General features: G+C 34.8%; 4 protein-coding genes across 4 annotated transcripts; all 4 read left to right on the plus strand.

The window, feature by feature from the left end:
- Positions 1 to 455: 455 nt before the first annotated feature.
- Positions 456 to 1,394, plus strand: LOC148658254 (olfactory receptor 52B2-like). Its single transcript, XM_088641916.1, has one exon. The coding sequence runs from the start codon at positions 456 to 458 to the stop codon at positions 1,392 to 1,394; it is 939 nt and encodes a 312-aa protein (XP_088498042.1).
- Positions 1,395 to 5,605: 4,211 nt separating this feature from the next.
- On the plus strand, positions 5,606 to 6,544 carry LOC148658255 (olfactory receptor 52B2-like). The gene has a single exon (XM_088641917.1). It carries the CDS (start codon positions 5,606 to 5,608, stop codon positions 6,542 to 6,544), a length of 939 nt encoding a protein of 312 aa, XP_088498043.1.
- Positions 6,545 to 10,764: 4,220 nt separating this feature from the next.
- On the plus strand, positions 10,765 to 11,806 carry LOC148658256 (olfactory receptor 52B2-like). The gene has a single exon (XM_088641918.1). It carries the CDS (start codon positions 10,765 to 10,767, stop codon positions 11,701 to 11,703), a length of 939 nt encoding a protein of 312 aa, XP_088498044.1. The 3' UTR covers positions 11,704 to 11,806.
- Positions 11,807 to 18,396: 6,590 nt separating this feature from the next.
- On the plus strand, positions 18,397 to 19,901 carry LOC148658257 (olfactory receptor 4L1-like). The gene is given in 3 exon segments (XM_088639733.1): positions 18,397 to 18,586; positions 19,542 to 19,797; positions 19,799 to 19,901. Coding segments are annotated over 3 exon segments (549 nt in total).
- The last annotated feature ends 3,114 nt before the right edge of the window (positions 19,902 to 23,015 follow it).

Here is a 23,015-nt window from a genome sequence, read left to right on the forward strand (position 1 = left end):
TTTAGCTGTCTGCTTCTTTAACTTGAAGCAAAAATACAGGATGCTGCCAAGTCTATGACAACAAAAAATTCAATGTTGTTGAGCAAACAACACTGTATGAGAGGCCAGAGAAGTCAAGATTTACAACTGCTCTTACGCATTCAAGGTATATGAGAATATTTTAGAATGTATTCACATATTACAAAAACAAAGATGTTGTGGAAAATGGGCTGATCATATCCTTAGACATTAAGTAGCCCTGACAAGATTATTTTATTACTTATGATACTTTTATCCTTGTTTTCCTTATTTTTTGTATTTTCTTACTCAAAATATGACATAAAATCAATAGAAAAAGATCTGAGTGCTTACATATATAATATTTATGAAAAATAAATGTACGCTTCAAAATTAAATTCAGACTTCTTGCCTTCCTTCCCAGCTTCTACAAAAAATATTCCTGCAACTATATTCACATGGATAACATCTCCTTCAACAGCTCATCTATGTTGTCCCTGGAAAAATTAAATATTCCTCCCAATGTTGTCTATCCAGCATTTTTTCTGGGATTGCTAAATTATTGCATCATTGTTTTGTGTAATTCAATCATCCTTCTCACAATTGCACGGGATAAAAATCTGTATCAACCTATGTACATCCTGTTTTTCAATATGCCTGTCAATGATCTAATTGGGGCCACTGCCTTCCTTCCTCAATTAATGAAAGAAATTTTGCTTGATTCCAGGTCAATAAGTTACCCGGCCTGTGTCACCCAGGCTTTCTTTGTTCACCTTTATGCTGTAGGCTCTGTGTTGATACTGACAGCAATGGCATATGATAGGTATGTTGCAATATGCTTACCTTTAATGTACAATTCTATCATGACTAATTCTTACTTAATGAAAATGATCATACTGCTTTGGTCTGTGGATTTTATTCTGATAACCGTTCTTTTGTCCTTGGTTGTGCGGTTGCCTCGATGTCGATCACTAATATCTAATATTTACTGTGATAATCCTTCTCTTGTTGCACTTGTCTGCTCTGACACCAGCATAAATAACATCTATGGGCTGTTTTTGACAGCTGTGGTGCAAGCTCTGGCTTTAGGCTCAGTTCTCTACACATACATGCAGATACTTTACACATGTCTGAGGAACAAGCACTCGGATGCGAGGAGCAAAGCTGTTCAAACTTGCACCACACATTTAGTTTCATTTGTCATTTTAGAAATTACATCTTTTTACAAAATACTTTCCTATCGTTTTGAGAAGACACCCTCATATATATCAAAGGTTGTTGGGGTCTTAGTTTTAACATTTCCCCCAACACTGAACCCAATTATATATGGCCTGAAAATAAAAGAGATCAGGACAAGAATACCATTGATTTTCAGACGAAAGGTGGCACACATCTAAAAACTATTTGCTGGACTGAGAAATAATCTTAAAAACTTTGGAGACCGATAAACATGCCGCTTTTATCTTTCATCTTTTATACGTTTTAATGCATTTTGAAACACTGTTCACATTCTGCATGGTTGCATTCATTTACAGACTGTTCTTACAGAAGAAAAGAACTGCATGGTAACTGCATACCTACAGTATATGGTGACAGCACAGTCAAACGTTTTCTGAAATACAAAACATGTTTAATTAGCATCCTTCTCTTTTGTGCTTGCCAATGTATTTTAGACCATGTCTGCCATACATATACTGTACATACTGTAGGAAAAGTAATTGGTTTATTCCATGCTGAAAAGAGAAGAAAAAAACAACTTTAGGCCATGGAGCCTTCTTTAGGTGACCGGAAGAAGGCTCCACGGCAGAAACATTGTGTTTTCTTTTCAGCATGGAATAAACCTATTGCTTCTTCCTTTGCAGCCTTTGCATGCTGACGCAGCTACCCACCTGAACTGCATATACAGTATGTACATTATATGTATACATATATTTGCCACTGGTGTCTTTGTACAAGATAGCACTACATTGCTAATATTGGTCTTAAATTTTAATTTTTTATAGGCCATTGGTGATAAATCATTACATAAAGGGATTACAATTGAAGTCTTTGAAGTTTAATATGAGAATACATTTTTAGAAAATGGAAAAGCTGTTTTTTCTTCTATTATTATTTTCAGATTTAAAGGTAGGCGGCCCAGCTGATTACCTGTGAATAGATACAGTTTACATATTTTAAAGTAAGTACAGTAAAAAACAAACAAAAATATTAGAAATCCATTGAAGAACAAGACAACACTTAACTGTTTTTTAAATAAAGGAGGATTGTTTACAGTAATTGCTCCTCTTTGAAATAGATCATCAAAACTTATTTATGGGAACTGCACCTTCCAGGAAGAGTTAACAGTGTTTAAAAATATTGACAAAAGAAAAATCTATTAAACATGTTTACAACCATGCTGGATTGTATCTTTGTCCAATTTAATATTCTTAAAAATTAAAGATAAAACATATTTGTGGGTAATAAAATGATATGGAAGATTTCACTTTTTTGTTCTTTTTTAATTATTGTGTCATTGTTTTATTGCAATTTATTAACTTACAATAAAATGATGTTTTTATGCACTGCAGTCTTTAATTTTGCAAGGTATTTAAATGTCAGGCTGAATAAAAATATTTTTCGCTTCCTTTATTCTTAAGGTGTTTTTCACTATGCAAAGAAGTCTAACAAGCCCAGGCAATCCTACATTTTTAAAATGTTACACAGCATGTTTATAGGGGCTCATCCCATGAAAAGCCACTTGTAAAAGATTAACATCACTTCAATCCTAACATTTTAAGATTTATTTGAAAATATATTGTACTTGCACTAGAATCACAATGCACTCTAACACCTGCAATACACTGTGGAGTTAGTTCATAGTGTGTCATAAAGCTTAATGAGTTGATGTCTGGGTATCTCAAGAGGAGAATATCTGCTATTACTCACACTCCTCTTGCAGAGCAACAGTAGCTGTTGTGAGGTGAGATGAAAAGAAACCATTAGTGATTCTCAATTTAGAGATGAAAAAATTACAAATGCAAATAATTGTTTACAAAGGTGAATTCACTTTCATACAGGTTTTTTTTCTGGGTGATTTGTTTTCCTCTCAGCTTCCAAAAACATTTTGGACCGGTTTATTCGTGTCTTTAATGTGTCCCCGTGTGCTTGAATGTGTACTGTATGTATGTGACCTGTGGAGTACTGATTTACTGTACAGGGTGGTGTCCTAGTGTACCCTGTATGATTGTGGGGTGGGTTTAAGTTTGCCAGGACCCTTACCAGGAGAAAGAACAGTACATAATTGTATCTGACCTGGAGTGAGCACCTTTCAACCAATGCTACTGTATATGGGGGTAAATGAAATTTTAAACAAGCACAAATGACAAATATAACCACTGTGGTAGTTCTAGTGCTAAATGCAAATGCTGTCTGTATGGTATAATGAGAAAAAGAAACCAGGGATCTCACAAAATACCTAAATATTTAAGCAAGGTGTTTGTGTATTTAGCAAAATATTGAGGGATTTTGTAGTTATGGAGTTTCATGTTCTCACTTAAGGATATACACTTAAGACTATCCATACTATTATACATAAAATATACTCATTATACTTTCAGAGTGCACTTTCCACTTTTTGACACAATAGGTTATGGAACTGAGAAAAAGGCTACCAAAGTGCATAATCTGAAGCTGGTACTCTTTTGATGTCAAAAATGGCTGGATGGAATGGTCAGATGGATTAGATATTAAAACTAAATGAGGTATATTGGCAGAATGGGCTCATCACATTTGTTAATATTCTCATTGTTTTAAAATGACCGATAAAACAGGGCATTAGGAAATCTGTAATATATTGACAAGCAGGATGATGAAAAACAGAAATAAAAGACTGTGCGCTGCAGAATTTTATCTCCATTGGTGATACTGGTGATAGTATTGGTTCAGTACATCTGTTTCTGTGTCAAGCTTAGCTTTGGATTCAAGGCTTGACAATCATCACGTGATACAATATGAAGAGTGGATTAAAAATGTTTGATCCAGGCCTACTGTACAAGAGAACAATGCCTTGCTTTCTGAAAGTTTGTTGGGTTCCGTAAACTAACCTTTTAGTCTACATCTTACATTACCAACATTTTAATATAATATCTAAATTAATAAACCTTTTAATAGATATTTGAAATACACTTTGTACATTTTGAGTTAAAATTAAAGTCTGAAGGCACAAAGAGGATTTCATACAAGTTTCCTATGTAGAAAAAGCTAAAATGTATCAAAAATATAAGCATGAAATAAAACAGGAAAACGAAGTGTATTCCTGTAATCATTTCTTCCTATACAGTAAATACAGAATTTGAAATAAATATTTTAGCATAAATCACCAAATGCTAAACAGCAGACACTTCACTGATCTTCTCAAGATAAATACATTCTGTTTAACCGCATATAAAGAAATAATTGTCTGAGAATTATTTGTAATCATTGCTTAGCATCCTTTGGTAGTTAATTATAAACATCTATATACTGTATCATTCTCATACTGTACACCTTTTTTTAATTCCCTAAAGATATGACGTATGGTCTTTATGGGAAATTAAATACATCTGCTGAGACTCAACAGATCTTTAGCCTCTTAATCTTCAAATGAAGCTTCATCTGGCAATTCATTTAATGAAACCATAAACGGTGAAGTAAGTAATATGCAAACAATCCAAATACGTTAACACTTTGTTTATGGGTAATTCAAGTACTGTTAGATTAAATTTTGATTACTAAAATACAAAAGAACAAAAAAAGCTATTTTTAAAGATTAAGTAAAAAAAACGTGCTCAATTTTTTCATAGACATCCACAAGGAATATCATACTGTTTATGTTTATACTGTTTATCAAAATAACTAGTTACCTGCAGCAATAAGTGTATTCTTGCTCTGTAGTCACACAGTTACAAACAACCTTGCTTAACAAAAGCAGTTGAAATCGGGCTGTTTTCTAAGGTAATGCTTTTAAACATGTCATCAGAGAACATGCATGTGTTGGAATTAACAGTTCCTGATTTTGAATTCCAGTAGCTCTTGTTGTTCCAAGGCCTGCAGTAAAGCTTGGAAAAAAATACCTTCAATACAGGTATGTGCCTACAGACTTGCTATACAGTAAGTTTTCTTTTTAGCTGTCTGCTTCTTTAACTTACATACAGGATCTTCTTTAAAAATACAGGATCCTACCAAGTTTATGACAACAAAAAAATCAATGTTGTTGAGCAAACAACACTGTATTAGAGGCCAGAGAAGTCAAGATTTACAACTGCTCTTCGCATTAAAGGTATATGAGAATATTTTAGAATGTATTCACATATTACAAAAACAAAGATGTTGTGGAAAATAGGCTGATCATATCCTTAGACATTAAGTAGCCCTGACAAGAAAATTGTATTACTTAAGATACTTCTATCCTTGTTTTCCTTATTTTTGTATTTTCATACTCAGAATATGACTTAAAATCAATAGAAAATTATCTAAATGCTTACAAATACAGTATTTATGAAAAATAAATGTATGCTTCAAAATTAAATTCAGACTTCTTGTCTTCCTTCCCAGCTTCTACAAAAAATATTCCTGCAACTATATTCACATGGATAACATCTCCTTCAACAGCTCATCTATGTTGTCCCTGGAAAAATTAAATATACCTCCCAATGTTGTCTATCCAGCATTTTGTCTGGGAATGCTAAGTTACTGCATCATTGTTTTGAGTAATTTAGTCATCCTTCTCACAATTGCAAGGGATAAAAAGCTGTATCAACCCATGTACATTCTGTTTGTCAATATGCCTGTCAATGATCTAATTGGGGCCACTGCCTTCCTTCCTCAATTAATGAAAGAAATTTTGCTTGATTCCAGGTCAATAAGTTATCCGGCCTGTGTCACCCAGGCTTTCTTTGTTCACCTTTGGGCTGTAGGCTCTGTGTTGATACTGACAGCAATGGCATATGATAGGTATGTTGCAATATGCTTACCTTTAATGTACAATTCTATCATGACTAATTCTTACTTAATGAAAATGATCATACTGCTTTGGTCTGTGGATTTTATTCTGATAACCGTTCTTTTGTCCTTGGTTGTGCGGTTGCCTCGATGTCGATCACTAATATCTAATATTTACTGTGATAATCCTTCTCTTGTTGCACTTGTCTGCTCTGACACCAGCATAAATAACATCTATGGGCTGTTTTTGACAGCTGTGGTGCAAGCTCTGGCTTTAGGCTCAGTTCTCTACACATACATGCAGATACTTTACACATGTCTGAGGAACAAGCACTCGGATGCGAGGAGCAAAGCTGTTCAAACTTGCACCACACATTTAGTTTCATTTGTCATTTTAGAAATTACATCTTTTTACAAAATACTTTCCTATCGTTTTGAGAAGACACCCTCATATATATCAAAGGTTGTTGGGGTCTTAGTTTTAACATTTCCCCCAACACTGAACCCAATTATATATGGCCTGAAAATAAAAGAGATCAGGACAAGAATACCATTGATTTTCAGACGAAAGGTGGCACACATCTAAAAACTATTTGCTGGACTGAGAAATAATCTTAAAAACTTTGGAGACCGATAAACATGCCGCTTTTATCTTTCATCTTTTATACGTTTTAATGCATTTTGAAACACTGTTCAAATTCTGCATGGTTGCATTAATTTACAGACTGTTCTTACAGAAGAAAAGAACTGCATGGTAAGATTTAGCTAATTATACCTACAGTATATGGTGACAGCACAGTCAAACGTTTTCTGAAATACAAAACATGTTTAATTAGCATCCTTCTCTTTTGTGCTTGCCAATGTATTTTAGACCATGTCTGCCATACATATACTGTACATACTGTAGGAAAAGTAATTGGTTTATTCCATGCTGAAAAGAGAAGAAAAAAACAACTTTAGGCCATGGAGCCTTCTTTAGGTGACCGGAAGAAGGCTCCACGGCAGAAACATTGTGTTTTCTTTTCAGCATGGAATAAACCTATTGCTTCTTCCTTTGCAGCCTTTGCATGCTGACGCAGCTACCCACCTGAACTGCATATACAGTATGTACATTATATGTATACATATATTTGCCATTGGTGTCTTTGTACAAGATAGCACTACATTGCTAATATTGGTCTTAAATTTTAATTTTTTATAGGCCATTGGTGATAAATCATTACATAAAGGGATTACAATTGAAGTCTTTGAAGTTTAATATGAGAATATATTTTTAGAAAATGGAAAAGCTGTTTTTTCTTCTATTATTATTTTCAGATTTAAAGGTAGGCGGCCCAGCTGATTACCTGTGAATAGATACAGTTTACATATTTTAAAGTAAGTACAGTAAAAAACAAACAAAAATATTAGAAATCCATTGAAGAACAAGACAACACTTAACTGTTTTTTAAATAAAGGAGGATTGTTTACAGTAATTGCTCCTCTATTTGAAATAGATCATCAAAACTTATTTATGGGAACTGCACCTTCCAGGAAGAGTTAACAGTGTTTAAAAATATTGACAAAAGAAAAATCTATTAAACATGTTTACAACCATGCTGGATTGTATCTTTGTCCAATTTAATATTCTTAAAAATTAAAGATAAAACATATTTGTGGGTAATAAAATGATATGGAAGATTTCACTTTTTTGTTCTTTTTTAATTATTGTGTCATTGTTTTATTGCAATTTATTAACTTACAATAAAATGATGTTTTTATGCACTGCAGTCTTTAATTTTGCAAGGTATTTAAATGTCAGGCTGAATAAAAATATTTTTCGCTTCCTTTATTCTTAAGGTGTTTTTCACTATGCAAAGAAGTCTAACAAGCCCAGGCAATCCTACATTTTTAAAATGTTACACAGCATGTTTATAGGGGCTCATCCCATGAAAAGCCACTTGTAAAAGATTAACATCACTTCAATCCTAACATTTTAAGATTTATTTGAAAATATATTGTACTTGCACTAGAATCACAATGCACTCTAACACCTGCAATACACTGTGGAGTTAGTTCATAGTGTGTCATAAAGCTTAATGAGTTGATGTCTGGGTATCTCAAGAGGAGAATATCTGCTATTACTCACACTCCTCTTGCAGAGCAACAGTAGCTGTTGTGAGGTGAGATGAAAAGAAACCATTAGTGATTCTCAATTTAGAGATGAAAAAATTACAAATGCAAATAATTGTTTACAAAGGTGAATTCACTTTCATACAGGTTTTTTTCTGGGTGATTTGTTTTCCTCTCAGCTTCCAAAAACATTTTGGACCGGTTAATTCGTGTCTTTAATGTGTCCCCGTGTGCTTGAATGTGTACTGTATGTATGTGACCTGTGGAGTACTGATTTACTGTACAGGGTGGTGTCCTAGTGTACCCTGTATGATTGTGGGGTGGGTTTAAGTTTGCCAGGACCCTTACCAGGAGAAAGAACAGTACATAATTGTATCTGACCTGGAGTGAGCACCTTTCAACCAATGCTACTGTATATGGGGGTAAATGAAATTTTAAACAAGCACAAATGACAAATATAACCACTGTGGTAGTTCTAGTGCTAAATGCAAATGCTGTCTGTATGGTATAATGAGAAAAAGAAACCAGGGATCTCACAAAATACCTAAATATTTAAGCAAGGTGTTTGTGTATTTAGCAAAATATTGAGGGATTTTGTAGTTATGGAGTTTCATGTTCTCACTTAAGGATATACACTTAAGACTATCCATACTATTATACATAAAATATACTCATTATACTTTCATAGTGCACTTTCCACTTTTTGACACAATAGGTTATGGAACTGAGAAAAAGGCTACCAAAGTGCATAATCTGAAGCTGGTACTCTTTTGATGTCAAAAATGGCTGGATGGAATGGTCAGATGGATTAGATATTAAAACTAAATGAGGTATATTGACAGAATGGGCTCATCACATTTGTTAATATTCTCATTGTTTTAAAATGACCGATAAAACAGGGCATTAGGAAATCTGTAATATATTGACAAGCAGGATGATGAAAAACAGAAATAAAAGACTGTGCGCTGCAGAATTTTATCTCCATTGGTGATACTGGTGATAGTATTGGTTCAGTACATCTGTTTCTGTGTCAAGCTTAGCTTTGGATTCAAGGCTTGACAATCATCACGTGATACAATATGAAGAGTGGATTAAAAATGTTTGATCCAGGCCTACTGTACAAGAGAACAATGCCTTGCTTTCTGAAAGTTTGTTGGGTTCAGTAAACTAACCTTTTAGTCTACATCTTACATTACCAACATTTTAATATAATATCTAAATTAATAAACCTTTTAATAGATATTTGAAATACACTTTGTACATTTTGAGTTAAAATTAAAGTCTGAAGGCACAAAGAGGATTTCATACAAGTTTCCTATGTAGAAAAAGCTAAAATGTAGCAAAAATATAAGCATGAAATAAAACAGGAAAACGAAGTGTATTCCTGTAATCATTTCTTCCTATACAGTAAATACAGAATTTGAAATAAATATTTTAGCATAAATCACCAAATGCTAAACAGCAGACACTTCACTGATCTTCTCAAGATAAATACATTCTGTTTAACCGCATATAAAGAAATAATTGTCTGAGAATTATTTGTAATCATTGCTTAGCATCCTTTGGTAGTTAATTATAAACATCTATATACTGTATCATTCTCATACTGTACACCTTTTTTTAATTCCCTAAAGATGTGACGTATGGTCTTTATGGGAAATTAAATACATCTGCTGAGACTCAACAGATCTTTAGCCTCTTAATCTTCAAATGAAGCTTCATCTGGCAATTCATTTAATGAAACCATAAACGGTGAAGTAAGTAATATGCAAACAATCCAAATACGTTAACACTTTGTTTATGGGTAATTCAAGTACTGTTAGATTAAATTTTGATTACTAAAATACAAAAGAACAAAAAAAGCTATTTTTAAAGATTAAGTAAAAAAAACGTGCTCAATTTTTTCATAGACATCCACAAGGAATATCATACTGTTTATGTTTATACTGTTTATCAAAATAACTAGTTACCTGCAGCAATAAGTGTATTCTTGCTCTGTAGTCACACAGTTACAAACAACCTTGCTTAACAAAAGCAGTTGAAATCGGGCTGTTTTCTAAGGTAATGCTTTTAAACATGTCATCAGAGAACATGCATGTGTTGGAATTAACAGTTCCTGATTTTGAATTCCAGTAGCTCTTGTTGTTCCAAGGCCTGCAGTAAAGCTTGGAAAAAATACCTTCAATACAGGTATGTGCCTACAGACTTGCTATACAGTAAGTTTTCTTTTTAGCTGTCTGCTTCTTTAACTTACATACAGGATCTTCTTTAAAAATACAGGATCCTACCAAGTTTATGACAACAAAAAAATCAATGTTGTTGAGCAAACAACACTGTATTAGAGGCCAGAGAAGTCAAGATTTACAACTGCTCTTCGCATTAAAGGTATATGAGAATATTTTAGAATGTATTCACATATTACAAAAACAAAGATGTTGTGGAAAATAGGCTGATCATATCCTTAGACATTAAGTAGCCCTGACAAGAAAATTGTATTACTTAAGATACTTCTATCCTTGTTTTCCTTATTTTTGTATTTTCATACTCAGAATATGACTTAAAATCAATAGAAAATTATCTAAATGCTTACAAATACAGTATTTATGAAAAATAAATGTATGCTTCAAAATTAAATTCAGACTTCTTGTCTTCCTTCCCAGCTTCTACAAAAAATATTCCTGCAACTATATTCACATGGATAACATCTCCTTCAACAGCTCATCTATGTTGTCCCTGGAAAAATTAAATATACCTCCCAATGTTGTCTATCCAGCATTTTGTCTGGGAATGCTAAGTTACTGCATCATTGTTTTGAGTAATTCAGTCATCCTTCTCACAATTGCAAGGGATAAAAAGCTGTATCAACCCATGTACATTCTGTTTGTCAATATGCCTGTCAATGATCTAATTGGGGCCACTGCCTTCTTTCCTCAATTAATGAAAGAAATTTTGCTTGATTCCAGGTCAATAAGTTATCCGGCCTGTGTCACCCAGGCTTTCTTTGTTCACCTTTGGGCTGTAGGCTCTGTGTTGATACTGACAGCAATGGCATATGATAGGTATGTTGCAATATGCTTACCTTTAATGTACAATTCTATCATGACTAATTCTTACTTAATGAAAATGATCATACTGCTTTGGTCTGTGGATTTTATTCTGATAACCGTTCTTTTGTCCTTGGTTGTGCGGTTGCCTCGATGTCGATCACTAATATCTAATATTTACTGTGATAATCCTTCTCTTGTTGCACTTGTCTGCTCTGACACCAGCATAAATAACATCTATGGGCTGTTTTTGACAGCTGTGGTGCAAGCTCTGGCTTTAGGCTCAGTTCTCTACACATACATGCAGATACTTTACACATGTCTGAGGAACAAGCACTCGGATGCGAGGAGCAAAGCTGTTCAAACTTGCACCACACATTTAGTTTCATTTGTCATTTTAGAAATTACATCTTTTTACAAAATACTTTCTTATCGTTTTGAGAAGACCCCTTCATATTTGACTAAAGTTGTTGGCGTTTTAGTCTTAATATTTCCTCTAACACTGAACCCAATAATTTACGGGCTGAAAATAAAAGAGATCAGAACAAGAATACCATTGATTTTTAGACAAAAAGTTGTAACCTTCTAGATCATTGTGTTGGACGGATAAATACAAAAAATCCATAAAACGTTTTAATCACATATGAGTTCCAATGCATTCTTCAAAAATTTGTTGTGTCCATTTTATTGAGGAGAGACCACTATCAACACTCAAACATTACATAATGTTTTGTAATGGTAAAGTGGTAACTTATGTTGTATAATAATCAAGCTTTCTCTTACTTGCAAAATCTCTTTAATTGTCTTCCATTTTGCGTTGCAAATGTATTCGATACAGTGATTTTATATATATATAATATTTATAATATCTTGGTACAAGACAGCAATACTTAAGCTCCTATACTCAAATTTTAAATTAGTGTATTTCATTTGCTTATTTCATTTTTATTTATTATTTTAATATATATTTTAGAAGGCACTAAAAAATTGTGTTTCGTTAATTTTGCAGTTTTGCAGGTAGGCAGCCGAGATGATAACTTGATATTCCTGTATATTGTATCTTTGTAACAGAAATATGGATATAGTGTACTTTTTTTCATTGCTGAAAATGGTACAGATCTCCAGAGGAACGATGTAGCACTTCTTTGAATTTACAGGGTGAAAGGCTTATTTATTTACCATACTTTTTGAAACAGTAGATACACTTTTTTATGGGAACAGCTCCATCAAGATTTAAGTGATTTAAAACAATGACTTTCTTTTATCATTCAAAATCACTTCTTAAAATGTTTATAAACATTCTGGTTTATATTGTATCTTTATCCTATTTAATATACATCTTAAAATTAAACACTAAACATATGTAGCAGATTTATGTCATGTCAGAAGATTTCACTTATTGTTTGCTTGCTCTAATTCATTTTGCTCACTTTCCAGTTTTTAAACTCAAAATAAATATTATGAACTGTTGTTCTTTTATTTTGTAAACAATTAAAAAAAAGAGTCTGATACTAAAGGCTAAAGATTAAAGGTTAAAGATTTTTTAATTATTCGTGAGTTCCTTTTCAATATGCAAAGCAGTTTAACAAGACATCCTCAATGATTTAAAATGTTACTCAGTATGCATATTTACTGTATGTTGACTGGGGCTTGTACATTCACAGAGTCATCAGGTGAAGGAGAAAGATTAGTTTAGATCAGTGCTAATTTGTTTTTTAAAGATACAACATAAGCACAATATTGTAACAAATGCACTGTCCACGAGGTAGAGGAAGGACCCTGTGCGTTATTCTGAGAGTTTCAGAAGATCGGAAAAAAGGGTGAAAGGGAGAGGAGATCGATGTCTACTTATGTTGCTGGGCTGAAGTCGGAGTCGAGGGACGAAGGTAGAATATCGAAGACCAGAGTTTCAGTCAGAGGGGATCAAAGGCTTAATATCCAAGTCGCTGGGCTGAAGTTGGAGTCGAGGGACGAAGGTAGAATATTCCAAGACCAGAGTTTCAATCCGAAAGAGAATGTCTCAATAGACAACAGTGAGGTAGGAGCTCCAAGGATAGGGGCTAATACCAAGCACAGACCTGAGGGAAATGAAGGTTTAAATATCCCGGGAAGTGGAGGGTTTGTGTGGTGTCGTGATTGGATAATTGATCAGTGTGCTGGCGCTTGCCGGAATTACCCATAGCTGTGGTCTGTTTAGGGATACGTTGTTTATAGGATAGAATACGGTTGCTAGTGGGCATAACAAATATGTTGCACAGTAAATACAATTTTTTATGGGAACAGCAACTTCCGTCAAGAATACAATATTGTAATATCAGTACATTTAGAAAAGTCAGATAAATCTTAGGTTAGAACATATTAGAAAAGCTTTGTTTTGCTATATTTACTCACACAAAACATAATTATATTTAATATTTTAAAAAAAAATTGGCACCATGAATTTAAAACTCTTTTGAATATTAGAGTCTGAACTTTATTGATCTAAAAATATAGTGTCTTCTTATTCCAAAAACAATGTTGCATCATTCAGGAGGGAGTTACTGGTCGCGGAGGGAGTCCTTATTACCTGTAAAGTGCTTTGAGTGGTGTGCACAAAAATACTATACAAGTGTAAGAAATAATAATAATAATAATGTGGAATACTTGCAGGAATAATGATTTTGTTTTGGGTCTTGCATGTTCTACAGGAATCACACTGGATTTATTTAATTAAATATTTATTATATTTATGTATACTGTAATATAACATACTTATAAATGAAGTATTATAAAATATTTACAATATTATACATATTTATTTAATTTAAGGATGAAGACAGCAAAAGGTAATTGTTCTGTTTCAATGTTTAGCATTGTTAATGTTAATAAGCATTGTTTAAGCCTAGCTTATTTTTAAAATAGGCCACCAAAAATGTGAACCCACATACTCAGAAGAGAGTTGCCACATCTGTATACAGAACTGCTCTTACAATTGTATTCTAAGTACCACTGTCACATCTGACTGTGGTAATACAAAAAGTCATCAATAAACAATCACAAGGTATTGAAACCCAATAGAATTAACTTTCTGGACTGGGCCCTGAAATAACAACATAAGCATGTATTTTGAATGTGTAGGGGGCTATTGACAAGTGCTGAAGGACGATAATCAATAAGAAAGCATCTCTGGCTCCAGTTCTGAAGCTAATTGAGTGGCCTCAAAGAGGAAACTGACAGCTGAAGTTCCTGACAACGAGTAACACAGACCACACAGAAAGATCTCCTTTGATTAGACTCAGCACAGAGAAAAGACGCCACAAACACAATAAATAAATAAATAAAAAGATTTACCCTTTAAGGAATGTGTTTATATTCTTCTTGCTTTAGTCTTATTCACTAGATTTAGAGCTGCTGTGAATAAAGCAAAAAAAAAAAAACTACTGATTTTGCAGCAGCTCCCTTTGTGTAGTTTTCAAATTTCTCAGGAGAATTTTCAGCTGATCATTAGTATTCAGTGCCAAGAAAAAATTTGTTTAATCCATAGACTGGTCTGTATTTCCATGCAGTATATTTTAGGCCTAAAATGTAATATCTTCAAAGAATTCTTAATTAAAGATAAAATTTTAATGTATATATGTATAGAATATATGTATAACTTTATCAAGCATGAAACACAAAGACATACAATCTATTTGGATTATTAAACTAACAAAATTATCCAATAGTACATATGAGTAAGAGAGCCCTTAGATCCAGTACATAATGGCACCTCATTAAGCAGAAATGATGTCAACTACTGTAGATCTTTTCTGTGAAACTATTTATCAGTTTCTCACATAGATATTTATGGATTTAAGCTCAGTTTACTGACTGCTTCACATTACTGACATTAGAGGGTTTCCTTGTATGGACAGCTTGGTTCAGGTTACCATAACACTTCAATTGGGCTTAGTTCCACACATTGACCTAGACATTGAAATAGGATAATGTAAAATGTGTAATAGCATAGCGATAGAGATGGAGGACGGGAGGGATGAGACTGAGGCTGAATTGGACATTGAGGATAAAGACGCAAAGAGACAGGGACATGAGACATAGAACGATTGCTGACTGAACAAGACAGGAGTGGATTGGACATGGGGGAAAAGGACAAGGATGAAATAGGGACATAGGACTTACCTGCACAAATATTGAGGAGGTGGCACCGGTAGCAGAAGAGGATAAAAGAAAAATGAACACGAAGCCGAGACATGGAGACAAGACATAGGAATTACCTGTACGGACATTAAGGACGTGGTGCTGGTAGCAGCAGAGCTGAATTGGACAGGGATAGAAACATGAACGAGACAGGAACACAAGATGCAAGTTGGCTGCTGACTGGGCCAGAGGTAGGATGCCTGACAGACCCGAGGGCCGAGGAGATGGCCGCAGTAGCAGCGGAGACAAGATGAATGGACCCGGGGCTGAAGTTAACGCCGGGCATAGGGATGCAAGACATGGGACAACTGCTGACTGGAAGATGAGGAGGAGCATACCAAGTTGTTTTGGATGCAGGGGGTGTGGAATGGTGCAGGCTACCTGCTGGCTGTGCTGAAGGTAGTTTTGCTGGGTGAACTGGGGGCAATAGTGATGGCAGCAGGAGCAGCTGGGGCCGTAGGAGAGGAAACCGGGGCCGAAGGCGCCAAACAAGTGGAACTTGGGCCACGTTGGATGCTGGAGGGAAAGACAGAGGAGAGTGCAGAAGTAAAAAGAGAGAGGAAGGGGATGCGGGAGGTGTGGACCTGGGGCCTGGGACCTGGGGAACAGGGTTTCGAGAAGGAGGCTGGGTATAGAACAGGGTGAAGTTGCCCAGTGAAGGTGTGAGTTGGTCGAAGGAGAGATGCAGACGAACATATAGCAGGATGAGACAACAGAAGATGACAGGCGAAGGCACGGGAAGCCCCGCTTCTTTTTCTCCTTTCATTTCTTGTCTCTTTTTTTATTCTCTCTTCATATTTTCTTTTTCCTTTTTCTTCTCTTTTTTTTCTTAAGCCGAACGATGGTTCTCCTTTGCTGTGCAGGCACATGACGACGTGAGGGTGATGCCGTAGTCAGCAGGATTCAAAGCTGCACAGGGAGACCCCGATGGATTTCCAGTTCATCGCCCTAACAACTAGGCCACGACTGCAGCGTACGGGTCCTCGCATAGGCGGGAGAACAGCGTCGCAGGTGATGTAACCAGAGGGTGCTGGGGAATGCTGTAGGATCGAAGTTTGCTTTTTGTAGATGGCAGATAGATGCAGTGAAAACAGAACTTTTTGGAAGCATTTCTTTTGACCCGGACGGTGTGTTTTCGGAGCATTCTGAAGGCTTGCCACGGTCCAGTCTGTAATCATGGGAGACGATCCAGGAGAAGGAGGAGCAGATATATATAAACTGCGGTGGGGACATTTACGTGTGAGGCAGGGGCTGCTTGGAGAATTCGCCGCGGAGGAAGGAGAGGGTGGGATTTGTGATGAGGGAGGGACGATAATGGCAGCATGTAATGTTTGGCGAGCAGCTGAATCCTGTGAGGACTGGCCGTAGATGAGCGCTGCTGGTAGGAAGGCAAGGGATGGAGGTGATGAGGCGCTGGAAAGAGAAGCAGGAGGAACAGGCTGGTCGAGGAGCGTAGGGGAATCCTCTGTGCTGCCCTTGAGTGAAATAAAAAATAGAGCCACAAAGCCATTAAGAGCCATTCACACATTAATCAAGAGAAAAAAAATCTACTTTGAGCAGAGTAACCAAACAGAACAATAACCACAAAAAAAGCCAGGAGAGCTCACTGCTGACCAGTAGTATGCTGTGCTGTTTACATATACACTTATGTCATTCTAAATATTTTTTAATTTTTATTTTGTGGGTGATTCCTTAGGGCTGCCCTTGAGTGAAATAAGATATACTGTAGCTGCCGAGCAGTGGAGAGTCATTCACACATTAAGAGATGAACCTGGATCTAGAACGGAAATCAAAATTACTTAATTACAAATGTACAGTAAGTAAAGTATATAGCTCTTTCTAGATTAAACTTAAATTCTACCCCCTCAGTTTTTTCTTCCTTGGTAGAATTTCAACATTATTTTTAAGAGTCTTTACTTATTTCTTATTATTACTATTACTTATTACTGTTAATAAGAATTACTATTCTTATTATTACTTATTATTATTGTTTTTATCAATGCAAAAATTATTCACAGTATTGATTCACACAAGTCTTTCTGTTGCTCCAGTAAACCTTGAACAGGCATATTGAAGAAGAAGCCTTAGTGCCACAAGAAATCTTCCAGGATAGAAATACTCTAGATGTATTTTTAACAAATTTATTCATTAAACTTTTACAACAAAACAAACAAAATACAACAAGCTAGGCATATGAAAAACTAGTGAAATACTGTAGTTGTTGTTCATATTTTTACATTATTTTATGATTGTTATGTTTAAGTCTGGTATGTCCTGATTTACTGTACCAGAAATCCAAAAACAAAAACAGTTAAGTTAAGTTGAGATCATGGGCAGCTGACTTACATTTTAGCATTTTAACCTTGTCCCTACACCTATGTTGAGATATGCAATTTGTAATTTGTGAAGAATTCAGTTTCACTGTGTTTATTTAAGTTTAGTGGAGTCCTGTGTATTTGATCTTTTTGATATTGTGATCATATTTCCTCCAAAAAGTGTTTAAATACTCATACTGGTTGAAATATCCAGTCCCTTGGTTCTAAATCTGGGAATTTACTAGGAATAAAGATAAGGTAGCAGCATTTCAGCAATATTTTATACTGGTTTTGTTTTTACAGTTAGGATATAGAATACTTTCTACATGAATAACAATAATTCTAAAGTAACATTTAAGGTTTAATAAAGGGATAATTAGATTACTTGCCACATTGAAAATGAAAAAGAAAACATTACCTGATTGGCTTTTCATGATGGTAAACAATTAAATGTTTTCTTTATTTTCACACATTCTTTCTTGAATGTTAAAAAGTAGAAAAAGCACATAATAACCAAAACATTTTCTGATTGACATGATATTGAAACTTGGGGAGGGAAATACTTGTAAATTTGATACATATTTCAAAAGGTTGGCTTCTATTTTGTAAGAAAACATATTTTTAGAAACTAATCAAAATAATTAACTTTTTGCTATTCCTTTTTAGGATTCCTGTAGGAAGTACCTTAGAATATTATACCTATGGATAACTCATCTGATGTCACCTCTCTTCTGTCACTGGAAAGCTTTAACATACCTCCTGGGTGGGTCTACCTTGCATTCATTTTGTGAATGTTGTGTTATGGTATTATTCTTTTCTGTAATCTTGTAATCCTTCTTACAATTGCTATGGAGAAACGTTTACACAAACCAATGTATCTACTAGTTTTCAATCTCCCCATTAATGATCTAATGGGAGCCACTGCCTTATTTCCCCAGTTAATGAAAGAAATTTTACTTGATTCCAGGTCAATAAGTTATAATAATAATAATAATAATAAACTTTATTTTATATAGCGCCTTTAAAGGTGGCTTCTCAAAGCGCTTTACAGGATGACAATAACAATAAATAAGAAGACTACAACAATAAATAAGAAAATTTCACAAGACAGGACACAATTATAATTACAGCAATACAACAATAACAATAGAGGAGACCGTGGAAGATGGTATTAAGAAGAGCAGAGGGGTGAAGAATGGAACCAGTTAAGTAAAGGCTTTTCTGAAAAGGAGGGTTTTGAGTCTGGATTTGAAGGAGTTTAGAGAAGGTGACTCTCTAATATCCTTGGGCAAGGAGTTCCAGAGCTTGGGGGCATAGCAGGAGAAGGCCCTGTCGCCCATACAATGTAGACGGGCTTGGGGGACAGTAAGGAGGGCAGAATTTGAAGAGCGGAGGTTGCGAGGTGGGGAGTAGGGCGATAAAAGTTCAGACAGGTATTGAGGTGCCAAGCCATGTAAAGCCTTGTAGGTGAGCATGAGGATTTTAAAGTCTACGCGGAATTTGACTGGAAGCCAGTGCAAGGACTCCAGGATAGGAGTAATGTGAACACTTGCACTAGATCTGGTCAGGATTCTGGCTGCTGAATTTTGGACATACTGCAGCTTGTTCAGAGTAGATTTAGATACCCCAGGGAGCAGAGCATTGCAGTAGTCAATTCGAGAGAATACAAATATGTTGATCAGCTTTTCAGCCACAGTTAATGATAGCATAGGGCGTAGTCTTGCGATATTTCTAAGGTGAAAAAAAGATGTTTTGACAGTATGCTGTACATGTGGGTCGAATGTTAAGCCAGAATCGAATATAACCCCAAGGTTTTTCAATTTTGATTGGAGCTCAAGTACAGAGCCATCTACAGACAGGGTTACAGGACTGGCTTTACGAAGTTGATGGGGGGTACCAATAAGCATGACTTATTGGTAACTTACAATAAGTTATCCTTCCTGTATCTCCCAGGCCTTTTTTATCCATATGTATGCGGCTGGTTCTTTGCTGATACTGACAGCAATGGCATATGATAGATATTTAGCCATATGCTGTCCTTTAAGATACCGTGCAATTATGACAAATGCTTGTTTATTAAAAATTATTATTTTGATTTGGATACTTAATATCACTATGATAGTTGTGCTTTTTGTTATGGTTCTGCGGTTACCACGATGCCGATCTTTGATTTCCAACACTTATTGTATAGTCTGTAAGTGCTGTTATTTACACATACCTCCAAATACTTTTCACATGTTTGAGTAACAAACAGTCTGATACAAAGAGCAAAGCCATTCAGACTTGTGGTTCTTGAGAGTTGGAGTGTTAAGCCTAATTTAAGCCTGAAAAAAACCCACTACAGGTTTACAAAATCTAGCCTAGCTAAGGGCTGGCCTTAGTACAATCAGTGAAGCAGTTCCTCACTTCTCTGCCTGATCTCCTATGTGACCTGATCATAATTACTTCTATCTGGTTACATGGTGCACTTTCACCAAGGATGAAGCGGGTAACGTTTTAAATGCAAATTGTTTTGGGATTCTTTGGGATGAGAAGCACTTTTAAATCTAAATATCAATAGTGCTGCAAATATTGTAGGTATTTAGATTTTATATATATATAAGTAAATTAAAACTTGTAAATCATTAACATACTGTATACAGTACCAAATATTATTTCTGTATATTTTAACAGTGAATGAGAAAGTTCAAGGATTCATAAAAGATCGAAGTATGGCTTTCACTGTGATAAGATTTTTTCCTGTATTCTCATAAATACTTTAGAGGTATTATATTCTGTAACTTTAGAAGAGAAATAAGATGGGATAAAAATGGGTGGGAGCGCATTTTAAGGAGCCTTAAGTTTTGTTTCTGGTCTGGTTAATATGTTTTTTTTTGCAATAACAATAATGCAAGAACTACAACTGGAAAGAAACAAATCATTTTCAAAAATACAATATATACAGTATACTACACAGGGTAAACTCTACATGGAAGTGGGTGTTAAGTAGGTCTGACAGAAACTGACATCTACTAAGACTGCACAGAGAAAAAACAGATCCTGTTAGTTATATTCATGCACTTTGATGCTGTCTGCCAATACAAACTGTTTAAGTGTTGACCACTCATCCTTAAATCCTACAATATTACCCCTCACTGCAGCAGAAAAAGTCACATTAGTAAACTGGAAGAATAAAATAAATGTATTGTGTAATTATTGGCAGGACTTATTGAGATGGCATGAATCCCTAGAGAGCCACACTGTAACTTAGAGACATAAAATCCTGTGTATCTACTGTATGAATCTGTAATCCAGCACCTACTGTATAGAATATACATACAATATGCTGTATTTTTTCTTATTTATATGGTTCCCAAGCTCTGATCCATATACTGTATTCAAAAAGACAAACAAGTAGTAGGTATTACAAGACAAGCTTTTGAATAGAAAAAAGGTTTGTAGACAAAACAGCAGCACATTTCAAAAGAGTTCAAACAAACATTTTCGATAATCTACAGCACAACTATATAAGTAAAAGGGAAGCAGAATTAAAACAATTAAAAATGTGAGACCACACCTTTCTGAGCTTTGATTTTGTCCTTGGTCAAGTTATTTTCTACCTGTAACACATACTTTTGTGTTGCAATTAACAATGAAGAGTGGCAATTCCTACTTCTTAAGCTATGTAGCTCTGAAGGCCTGAAGCAAACCTAAGGAAAACAGCTTCACTACATGTACATGCTTGCATTCTAGTGGTAACCAGGCATCTTAAAAATAAAAACGGTAAACGTTATATTATTCCCATATGAAGGTAGAGGAGGTGGAATCTCAGCACTGCAAGCTGTGTTGTTTAATTATACGCATTATGTGTGATTTCTTTATTGTGATTCCTCTAGGGCTTCCCTTGAGTAAAACTAGAGCCACAGAGCCATGAAGAGCCCTTCACCCATTAATCAAGAGAAAAAAATCTACTTTGAGCATAGTAGGCAGACAGAACAGCAACCACGAAAAGAGCCAGGAGAGTTTACTTCTGACCAGTAGTATGTTGTGCTGTATACATACACACTTATGTCATTCTTTTATTTTTTTGGATTTTGTGGGTGGTTCCTTAGGACTGCCCTTTAGTGAAATCTGATATAGCTGCTGAGCAATGGAGAGCCATCCACACATTAATGAAGAGATGAACCTGGACCCAGAACTGAAATCAAAATAACTTAATTACAAAGGTCAGTAAAGTATATAGCTCTTTCTAGATTAAACTTAAATTCTGCCCCCTCAGCATTTCATACCTTGGTAGAATCTTAACATTATTTTTAATAGTCTTTACTTATTTCTTTCATTTTTTTACTGTTTTTATCAATGCAAAAGTTATGCACAGTATTGATTCACACAAGTCTTTCTGCTGCTCCAGTGAACCATGAATTCGCATTATGGTTCGAATTCGCATTTGCATTAATATTATTCCTACTACGCATGAATAGGCATATTGAAGAAGAAGCCTTAGTGCTACAAAAAATCTTCCAGGATAGAAACACTCTAGATGCATTTTAAACAAATTATTCATTAAACTTTAACACCAAAACAAACAAAGAAATACAACAAGCAAGGCATATGAAAAACTAGTGAAAATACTGTAGTTGTTGTTCAGAGTTATACATAATTTTTATGATTATGTTTAAGGTATGGTATACAGTATACTATATTAATGTGCCAGAAATCCAAAAACAAAAACAGTTAAGTTTAGCTGAGATCATGGGCAGCTGATCTACAGTACATTTTATAGCATTTTAACCTTGTCCCATCACCCATGTTAAGAGGTTGTGAAGAATTTAGCTTATCTGTGTTTTTCGTTTTTCCAGTTTCAGATCACATAATGGGAATACAGGTTTGGTTAATCAGGCAACGACATTTTACTTTTAGATATTTCTATAAAAGCCAATTGTGTACAATAACTTCGGTGTCATAATAAAAAAAACAACCTTACAAATTTTGAAATGATATAATGGAGTCCTGTGTATTTTATCTTTTTGACATTCTGATCATATTTCCTCCAAAAAGTGTTAATAAATATAAGGTAGTGGGATTTCAGCAATATTTTATACTGTTTTTGTTTTTACAGTTAGGATATAGAATACTTTCTACATGAATAACAATAATTCTAAAGTAACATTTAAGGTTTAATAAAGGGATAATTAGATTACTTGCCACATTGAAAATGAAAAAGAAAACATTACCTGATTGGCTTTTCATGATGGTAAACAATTAAATGTTTTCTTTATTTTCACACATTCTTTCTTGAATGTTAAAAAGTAGAAAAAGCACATAATAACCAAAACATTTTCTGATTGACATGATATTGAAACTTGGGGAGGGAAATACTTGTAAATTTGATACATATTTCAAAAGGTTGGCTTCTATTTTGTAAGAAAAC

This window comes from Lepisosteus platostomus, chromosome 7, assembly GCF_059453375.1.
Source record: "Lepisosteus platostomus isolate fLepPlt1 chromosome 7, fLepPlt1.hap1, whole genome shotgun sequence".
Lineage (NCBI taxonomy): Eukaryota > Metazoa > Chordata > Actinopteri > Semionotiformes > Lepisosteidae > Lepisosteus > Lepisosteus platostomus.